The sequence below is a fragment of the Primulina huaijiensis genome, chromosome 5 (genome assembly GCF_012295235.1).
Source record: "Primulina huaijiensis isolate GDHJ02 chromosome 5, ASM1229523v2, whole genome shotgun sequence".
NCBI classification, from domain to species: Eukaryota; Viridiplantae; Streptophyta; class Magnoliopsida; order Lamiales; family Gesneriaceae; genus Primulina; species Primulina huaijiensis.
The window spans coordinates 23,592,240-23,602,559 of NC_133310.1; the positions used below are offsets into that span (position 1 = coordinate 23,592,240).

The 10,320-nt window shown below is 35.1% G+C and overlaps 2 protein-coding genes across 2 annotated transcripts; one reads left to right on the forward strand and one right to left on the reverse strand.

The window, feature by feature from the left end:
* Positions 1 to 1,227: 1,227 nt before the first annotated feature.
* Positions 1,228 to 5,466, forward strand: LOC140977773 (uncharacterized). The gene is given in 15 exon segments (XM_073442506.1): positions 1,228 to 1,304; positions 1,375 to 1,451; positions 1,547 to 1,612; positions 1,680 to 1,777; positions 1,852 to 1,903; positions 2,023 to 2,115; positions 2,390 to 2,416; positions 2,560 to 2,900; positions 3,634 to 4,106; positions 4,216 to 4,270; positions 4,272 to 4,313; positions 4,413 to 4,471; positions 4,561 to 4,721; positions 4,724 to 4,747; positions 4,834 to 5,466. Coding segments are annotated over 15 exon segments (1,908 nt in total). The 5' UTR covers positions 1,228 to 1,252; the 3' UTR covers positions 5,122 to 5,466.
* A 97-nt stretch (positions 5,467 to 5,563) lies between these two features.
* On the reverse strand, positions 5,564 to 9,455 carry LOC140977381 (uncharacterized). The gene is made up of 11 exons (XM_073442130.1): positions 9,044 to 9,455; positions 8,553 to 8,640; positions 7,471 to 7,562; positions 7,266 to 7,384; positions 6,990 to 7,105; positions 6,787 to 6,914; positions 6,612 to 6,698; positions 6,336 to 6,396; positions 6,204 to 6,244; positions 5,997 to 6,117; positions 5,564 to 5,853 (listed from the first exon to the last, which is right to left on the reverse strand). Exons 1-11 carry the CDS (start codon positions 9,388 to 9,390, stop codon positions 5,794 to 5,796), a joined length of 1,260 nt encoding a protein of 419 aa, XP_073298231.1. The 5' UTR covers positions 9,391 to 9,455; the 3' UTR covers positions 5,564 to 5,793.
* Positions 9,456 to 10,320: the final 865 nt, after the last annotated feature.

Below are 10,320 nucleotides of genomic sequence, written 5' to 3' on the forward strand. Positions count from 1 at the left end.
GCTCATCACATAAGAACTCCAAAGCTAAGCGTGCTTGACTTGGGGCAATTTTGGGATGGGTGACATCCTGGGAAGTTTCCTAGGGTGCATGTGAGTGAGGACATAAGCACGCTGGAAAGACTCGTCTTGGTACAGTGAGGACAGTCGCGGAATATGGGACGTTACACGTACAGTGGAGGCGCCCAGTGCCTTGGAATTTTCATGTCGTGAAAGAGGTGTCTAGGCGCCCGTAAAATGGTGGCTAGGCGCTTGGGGGCACTGATGACTAAAAATTGTGAGTTTTAATGATATCTTGCATCTAAATAGTGTCTTTTGCCACTTTTCATCTGATTTTTGGATAAAGTGACACCTCTTTGACAAAACAGCATGTCGCTGATAGTTTTGATTTATAAATATATGATCTAAGACAACTAGAAATGATTGATTATTTTTGGATCATCAGACTTTATATATACATTGCTTTCATTTGTGTCTTATCCTATATTTTTTTCTTTGAAAGAGTGTATTGTTCTTTCAATTTGTAATACTTTTATTGTAAGAAATAGTTGTATCTTGAAGAAAATTTTTATAAATCAAAATACTAATACGAGAGAACATTATTTTTAAGGAAAGAATGTCAAATATTTACGTCAAATCAATTTGTTATTGCAACATTATTATGTCAGTTATCAAGATTTGAAGGACACCACAAATAAGATTTAATTCTCTAAAAAAAAAGAAATTGTTTTAACTTATCATAATAGATGTTCAAAGGTATCATCAAGATGAATGCTAATCAAACATCAACAAGTGGCAACGTCTGGTCTAGGTAACTGCTATTGTCATATCATGTGAAGGTTTCTTGACATTTTCATAATCCAATATAAAAAAACGTTATCATATATGATTGGATGGTAGCTACTGTTTTTTCTAATATGGCGTCGTATTTTATACGGTTTGAAGTTGGAAAATATAGTGAGTAAATGACTGCTACATATATTATTATATTTTAAAAATAAATTTTGCTTATAAGAAAATCTAAATTTCGTCGAACCTGTAAAATTGATAGAAAACCATTTGAAGCTTCCAGGCCCAAATACAAGAGAAGTTGGGCCATAGCGTGATTATAATATGGACGACAGACGCAGGCCCAAACCTGTTATATCAGACGTGTATTTTTTCTAGACTAGAGAATTTGGAATTTTAAAACATTTTATTTATTATCATGTAAAAGTCTTGAAAAAAATTTCACATTTCCCGCCAGTATGTTCCAATGGCGCGTAGAAGAAGAAGCTCTTCACATCGTTCCTCAACTCTCTCAATCGGTACCAAAAACCTACCAATCTTTGTGTTTAAGTCCACTATGCAGTTTTTGAATCTTTCTTTTCCCCCCAGGAAATTGTCAGGTCGTAATGGAAGCGAAGAATTTTACATCTGATTCCGATCCACAGACTGGCGGAATTCAAACATTTGCTAACTGATTTCGACCTAGTTTAATTGTTTTGTTTTATCTTTTTGTTGCGGTAATCATATTCATGCTGTGTTAAAATCCCTTTCTATGTTTCCAGGGGACTATTATTTCGTGCTAGCTAAACCAACCGATGTAGAAAGCCATAGCAGGTCCCTTGTCCAGGTAAAAAAGTACAGCATTCTAAGCATATGATTCACACCAATGATGATTATTTGAATTGATGTTTCAGGAAGCATTTTCTCTTTACACTAAGGAGTTAACTGCAATGAATTATGCTGCTAATGCTGGAAAGGAATCCATGTTTCTTCAAAGATGTGTTACAAATGGGTAAGGAGACCTGCAAATTCTTGTGCTCCTTTATTTTTTCTTTTAACTATCGAATGTTGCCTTATTTTATCTAGAAAGTATTGTACTTTAATAATGAAGTCCAAGGATGTAAACCAGCCTGGAGAGGTACGTTGCATTGGTTGCAATCCATAAGCTTTCCACTTTTGCTTTTTCTGTTGCCTATGAAGATGTTACTTCAAAAATTGGATGCACTCTGCTTACAGTTCAATTGTATTTTTAAACAGGTAATTGCAGCGATTACTTATCAAATAATTCCAGCTGATACACTTTATGCTGAAATACCTCTAGCGGCTGTTAGCTCAATCTTCCAAAACAAGGTTCTAGGCGTTATCTCCTCCCCTGTTTAACTTTTAGCAGTAACTGGGCTCGACTATGGTCTATGAGATATATGAGCTGTTAACTGACATGTAGAAATATATATATACAGTAACATGGCATCTGAATTGTATAACACATACTTTGTCGATCCAGCTCTTCCTATGCTTTCGTTTTTCCTTCCAAATGTTGTATGCTCTTGCCGAATTAGGTTTCTATGCTCATTGTTATGTATATTTCAAACAGGTTCATGTTGGATATCGAGTTTGAATTTGGGTCATGACTGTGGAAAAAATTTCTAAGGTGATTGCACTCAAGTAGAAGCAAAGCATGGTCTGAGAAGGATGGCTTTTTCACAACATCGTGCTTTTTTTTATTGCCTCTGTTTAAAAAATCAGTATGTGTATGTGCAATTGCATACTTTTTTTTATTGAAGTCATATGCAGGGGTTCGTGGTGATTGGTAAGTTGAATAAAAAGGAAAGAGCTTGCAGACTTCCTATTAAAGCTGGTGTTCGGCGGGCATTATGCTTTCTTGCTGGTTCAACTCGGATGGCATCTCATATTTTCATGGATATCTCATCCAAAGCTATGGAGCTCTCGTTGCCACCCCTACAAATGAAGCATCCGGAGTTAACAAACATGACACACGTCCAAGAACCCTGCAAGGAAGTAGAACATCTTCAATGGACTGGGAGTGGATACTCTGAATCTGAACAATTGGGGCTTGAAATTTTTTCCAATTACGGTACCTGTCTTTTGCCAATTTTCAATGCCAGGGTATGTTTGTACCTCTGATTTTTTCTCCATGTTCACAATGTATATTAAAGTTTATAATCATATTTACCCAGGAGAGGTTGCTTATATTTAGTATATCAAACACCAAATGTATTATACATTATTACATTATACTAAATAGGGCGTCCTTTGTCCTTGAGTTCACGAGCTTAGTAGTCTAAGCAAATGGAACTGGCCTGAAGTGCTGATAACCATGTACGAGAGGTGGTAGCTCATGAAAAAACCAAAAAATCCGGCTTAGTAAATGGGGTATCTCATGCACAGTACTGAGCTACGGTAGTAATTTCATTTGTACTTCTTTCATCATTTTTAAGATATGTGAGGTCCTTAAGGAGACATTTGGATAAGTGAGTTTGAAAGTATTTGATTTTAAATTCATATCTCAAATTTATTATATCCATTTGGCTCAGTATTAAGATCAAGGACTTGAAATCCCTTTTGTAGGTCCAATATTATATTTTTTGCTTAATTTCAAAAAATCGGCTCCTCTAGTCATTTCAATGCTATGATTTGAAGTCTCCTCACAAACCCAAATACCTCTATCCAAATGCACCCTGAAAGGTTTGTACTTTTATCTCTAGTCAAGTGCAACTATGTTTTACACGAAAAACAGTGCTCTAAGATAGCTGAGTTTATGGTGTGCGCTGCATTCTAAGGCCCAATGTTTTACCATTTACCTTTCAAATTCAACTATGTTCTTAATCTAATTTATCTTTGTCGTAGATTGCCCAAACGTGATCCACATCCCATTGCAAAGCGTTATGTGGCTAATACCAATGGAGTAAGAGAATCTGGAGGTGCAACTGACATGGAGAATGGTTCTTGTTCAGTACAAGGAGTTAAGAAACGGATATGGGAAACTTCCAGCTCGTTGCTGAAGTTTAAAAAAGTTAAGGGAACTCATTCAAATGATTGTCAAGTGGCTTCTCAATGTCCTGTTTGGACAAGTGATGCAAGTATAGTGAATTTCCATGATAGAAACCTGAAATCATTCAGTGAACACAAACTTAGGCCTGAAGCTTCACTAGCAAATTCTGCGAGTAAAAGCACTTGCGGAAAATACAAAGAATGTAGAGCAGGAAATATGTCCATCAATTATCATAGCTACCTGTTAGTCCCACAAGCGGAAAAATGTATCAAAATTATGCTCATGAACATTGCTGATGATGATAAGACGTTAAGTCTTACCCTAATCTGCTAATACACTACTATAGTTATTCTAATGATTCACCTCTCTGGCCAGGAAAAAGATAGTGTAATATTTATTTTGAACCAATATATCTCGTTTCATATAGATAATTGAAGACATGGGGGGAGTAGTTACCTCCAATGGAAGTGAAAGCACTCATGTTGTTTCAGGAAGCCAGAAAGACATTTAATTTTTGCATTGCTCTCTGTTCAGGGTTTGGCTTCTGTCTAAAAGAGATATAATGTAGCGCTACAGTTATTTAATTATATCTTGTGTTCGTCTGTGATATACAAACTTGTTGAACTAAATGCAGATGCTGGGTTATCTCTGCTGCATGGCTGAAAGAAAGCTTCAGAAAGGGTAGATTCGTAGGTATGTTACAAGTCCAACTTTTTCCATAATCATTTTAACGCCCATTTATCTAGTGCTGGTACACAATTCGGTTTCATCTGATTATGCAGATGAAATGCCATTTATTCTGAAAGATGATGACTATGTAACTAGGTACAGATGCGAGCTAAAATTTGCAATGTTAGAGCTAAAGCGGATCCCACTGGATTACTTAAAGGTCTTGGTATATGGCCAGCAACTCATGCACAACCTCCAGCTAATACCCTCTCAGCCATTGTTAAGTCGGCCGGAGGAAATGTAAGCCACCACTAACCGTTAATTTTGGCATTGAATGACATGAACTGCAACTATAATACTTGCTTCATTCTCTTGGAAAAATTTAGGTGATCAGAGAATCAGATGAAGTAGAGGATATATTGAAAACAATATTTTTGTCATGCGAAGAAGACATGGAAGAAGTCCTTGCAGCAGTCAAGATGGGGATCTTGACATTTAGCATGGATTGGTTTATGAATTGCATCATGAGGCAAGAACTTGATCTTGAAGCAACAAAGTTCGCAGAACCTGTAACTTATATTGATGATTGCTCTGCGGAAATGCCCATGGTTTTGTGGTCCAGAAAATGTTTAGAAATTAGTAGTGGAAAATACGTACGTGTACAAGAAAGTTAAGCGCTTGGTTTATTTCCCATATTAAAATACAAGCAATAGCTTAGGATAATGAAGTATTTCGAACTTAAACAATGGGGAGGAAACTTTTATAGGAGTCCGGTATGATTTAATTATAATCCTGTTTTTTATCGAATAATTATGTCTTGGTAATAAAAAAATTATGAAGACGTGTACCCACTATGATGCAGTTCAACGATTCTTTCAAACAGTGATTAACAGTAATTATATATGAAAGGATATTGTTGGTTCTTTCGTATGATAATGAATTTCGAGATATACTTTAATGGCCCGGTAGATTTTGAATAATTGGTTTTTTTTTTTTTTTTTTTGAAATCAATATTTGTTTTTTTGAAAAAACTTGTTTGTTGAGTACAACTTTCTCCTGTTATGTGCCAGAATTTAGTTATATGTTCTAAAAGTTTTAAATTTTTATTTGATGCAATAAGGGATACTGTTACCTTTTTATCTAAACAAAATGCTACGACAAGAAACAGAGTACACAGCTCAGAAGTTTATCTATGCTACTAAAGTTATATGGCCAGCAAAGCTACTCCATGTATTTGGTCTAAAAACCACAAGGAAAGCACTCGTTTTCCTGTATATTTAAATTGGTTCGTTCGACACACAAGAGAGAGTGGGCACTGACGTAAAATTTCTCACACTGATGTGAGTTTATTTATACCAGCCTGTGAGCAACCACCGCAACAAGAAACAGAAGCCGCAACAAATGGCCTGCAAATTACGCAAACCATGCAGTAAATTTTGAAGAAGAAACAAAAATTAGCAGTAAATTTTGTCATTGGCGCAGTCTCGTAAAAGTATGAGAGAGAATAGGCGCTTATTGACTTGATACAAGGAACTTGTTAGAATATTACCTGAAATGCCAAAAGTAGAACACACAGAGTTTTCTCTGACTTGCGACCGAACAGTCTCAAAAATAAGTTAACTAGAGTTCCGTCGGTTGTCCCTGTTAATAGACCGGTCTTCGGGTCAAACCTGAGTATAACAAGCGAAGTTTATCTAATATACCAAGTGAAGGAGAGAAAAAATTAATATAATTGGGAAACTAAGTAACACCTAACCTTGGTAATCGATGCCGAGGACATGGTATAATACCAGCTAGCTGAAAAAAGTAAGTAGGAATTAACACATTGTTTGGCATTTCTTGTCATACCATTGCCTAATTTTTGTGTTGTGTGTTAGAGAGAGAGAACCTGAGGGAGCGAAAGGAGGAAGTTGAGAACTTGTGGAGTGAAGAATATCAAAAGTGTTTCACTGCAAACAATTTAACAGGGGAACAAATTAAAATGTCGAAACTGGTAAATTGAGTAAACAGAAAGTGCCAGTCCTTTCATCTGTTTGAACTTAGAATCATTTGACATTCAATAATTTTTCAGCGGATTGCGTCATATCTTAACATTGAGCATGCCTCCCTAGATCAATTTGTCTTATAATGCAGGACAGCAGGAGTCGAAAATGAAGTAGCGGACCTAAAATGGCCTAGAATGCCAATAACCGCCATGGTCATTCCAGCAAAGTACGTGTAGGTATCACCAACAAAAACTGAAGACGGATACCTGTCATAAAGGCAAGCACATACACAGAAGTTACAACACAGATATTAATCTTAATGGGCACCTAAAGAAAGAGTGCTAGAATCATTACCAGTTGTAAGAAAGTAAGGCTAAAGAGGTGGCAAGTAAAGGTTGACCAAGATAGATAGAGAATGCATGCGCTTGTTTGTACTCGGGATCAGTGGCCACCCCAATTTGCATGACATTATGTATCAAGATCTGAAATTAAAATATGTCATATTTGGTACAAAAATTTGAATTGATTATTATCATGTAAAAATACTTCTTTCATACAGCACAAGCAATAACAACTGTTTGTCCGACTTCAAGGCCATTAATGCCGGCATGAATGTTAATTGAATTTGTGCAAAATACAGCCAAGAGCCCCATGTAAAGCTTATATATCCATCCTGACAACATAAAAGAAAACAAACAAAGTGAAGTTACACGAATGGAAAATTTCAAATATATCGTTACATGCATAAAAAAAACAAATCCACCAAAAAATGGCTCCTGTTTTTTTATTCGTAGCAATTGGTATCAAAAGAAATATTGTTGAAAACGTCTTACCTAAATCTATAATCTCCAATCCGATGTATGGAATAAGAGGCTTTGGTATAACAATAGTTGTATGCCCAGCATACGCCATCAATAATGGAAGAGCTGCAATAGATGGCAAAACTAGTTTCCTGTCTTCAGGATTTATTAAAGCTTAATAAGTATCCACCGAAGAAGTAAATTTGAAACTAATACAGATGAGATTTGAGACGCTCACACTCTCCAAGGTACATCAAGGACGTCATCAACAAATCCAAGAAGCATCATGAAGCAAATCGAGGCAAGTGCCGCATTATATTCAACAAGCCACTTATCATAATAGAAGGCAACATGTTACTGCTCCGAATATATGAAGGTACTAAAACTAAACTAATCAAATGGAAAAACAAATAAAAAAATTGACTTTTAAATGTAAAAGGAAACAAAGGATGTATAAGTTAAAGAAAATAAGCCTTGACACAGATATAAGATCTACTTTAGTTTTATAATGTCTCAGATTTAAGTACATGATATTCCCTAGCTATTCAAGTAACAATCTTTTCGTGTCTTTGATGAGTTTCTATGAGACACGGACACCTAAACACCAAGACCATCATATCTCTATTTTCCATTTATGCTGCTGAACATTAGTATGTCTAAATAGAAAAGGAAAATCTTTTAGGAATGTATATGCATAATTGATAATCCCGCCTTGTGATTATCAAAAAATGTATATTTTTTTACTTTACAATCATGGTGAATCAGCGTACTGATATTAATATACGTAATTCCATAACTTTAATACGCTGATGCCATTAGCCAAATTTCTTGAAGTTCCATCTTCAGAAAGTTTCATAACTGATCCACAATAAAAAAAACCTTTTAAATGCTGCCACGTCCGCTCATGTTATTGTTGTTTTATCCAATATGAATTTCAAATCTTTTCATGGAAGAATTCAACCAGTCAAACTTGCGTCTTTTCTTATATCTTCAGAAGCCCCTTATAAAGATTTAGAAAATTTTGAAAAATGAAAATACCCTCAATATTGTAACTTGGCACAGCAAATAATAAACCAATCGACTTTTTGGTAGTTATTCACTCAGTAATAGTTGCGATAATACTCGCCCTTTCTCATTCATCAGGTCATGTGTTTTTACTAACAATTACGAACAATCTGCTATAAACAAACAATTGAAACAGTAAGGAAGATTTCTAGTGTTGCCAAATACACTAAAATCAAAATAATAAAGAGTGCCATGCTCCAGCATAGGCATATCACAGAGTGCAAAAATGCATATAATACCAGAGTTTATACTTACATTTGAATCTGCGGTGAAGTTGAAATATTGAAACAAGATCGCCACCACTAGAAAGACTATCCCCACAACAATGCCCAAAGATTCAGGTCTGCATCATATCAAATACTAACAACTAAAGTAACTTATAATAGGCATCCACATCTAATCTAGAATAGTCCAAGGTATCTAGAATATGAACCAAATTCTGAATTAAATATAAATATTTTAATTAGGAAAAAAAAAAAGAATTTTGTGCCCCTGCTCAAAATTCTCCATCTTAATTTTACACCTCGCCTGCTTCCCACCAAAGGAAAAATAATCGACACATGCATAATACCAAGCACAATAATAATCCACAGCCAATCTAGAATATAAACCAAAATCAAGAGAAAAAGAACTTAAAAGAAAATATGCAAACTCATTTCAAAATTCGCCCAAAACAATACGTATACACACAAAACCCTTAAGATCCCCCGAAATGAAACAAAGAATCAAAAGTGAGTTTAACTTACACTTTGATGGATCCCTCGGGGGTACCTTTCTTGTTGATATCATACCCAAATAAATTCCTTCTCAGTACGTATTTCGAAGCCACGGGAATAATAGAAATCGTAATAAAAAACCCTAACAAGCTGACGAATGCATTGATCAAAATCGATTTTTTGAGTTCGTAGTCAATGTTGTAGCGACAGAAAATCAAACAGAAGTATGGGATCGAAAACACTGCAAAAAATTTGAGTATCGTAGACAATTTAGCAGGACGAAGTGGAGGGTCTGGTTGTAGGGTTTCGGATTTGGATCTCCCTTCGTCGGGTTTGGCGGCATCTGTGGCTGGTGGAACTCTCTTCCTAGCTGCCATTCTATATAGTCAAATACCGGCTATTGGATCTATGGCTGTGGCTTCTCAGACATTATTATACACTACCTTTGTCTTTGTACAGGGTATTTGTTCAACTTCTGTTTCTTTGTTTTAAACACATTTCTATTATACTTCCTTCTATTGTTAAAATCACATCAAAATTTAAATTTAAATTTCAATAATTGGATAAATTTGAATTTTTTTTAAAATTAATATTATTAAACTATAAATAAATAAGATGTTAAGTTGAAATTTATGGTTTGTTTTGATTTCATTTTTTTTTTATATCTTGCGAAATCACTTTCATATTATTAATTTTTATCTTGATCATTTTCTTTATATTATTTAGCATAACAGGCAAGAATAATAATAATATTAATATTTATTACCAAAAAATAAAAATAAAAAATACTCACAAGAAGGACTACATGAATGAGGTAGCTAGGGACACAAACAAAGACCCCTGTGCGTGTGTCCATGAAGCGTGCCCCAAAAAACCATTTACTCATGTTATGTGAGCCGAGATTATTATAGTTACAATTAATTATCAAACAAGAAATAACAATCTAAATAAACATACAGATACATGGACATCTCTCCGGGAAATAAGATCTGACAAAGACTCAAAATAGGAGACTCCAAACTGACATGACCACATCAATCCGACCTCACTCACAAGCTTCACTAGTGGATCCTTCCTCTGATGCTGCAAAATTACTCGAGAGACTTACCATAGTGCCCACAAAAAGTAGAATCGTCAGTCTCTAGTAAACAACTGATGTTAGGATTATGATATGTAACAATTAAACAACAAAAACAATCATAAATCATGCATAAACATAGATAAAATGTGATATGCAATGCATTAACAACTCAATAACAACGGGAACTGGAGTCAATAAACGATACAATAACAACAAGAATAATGCT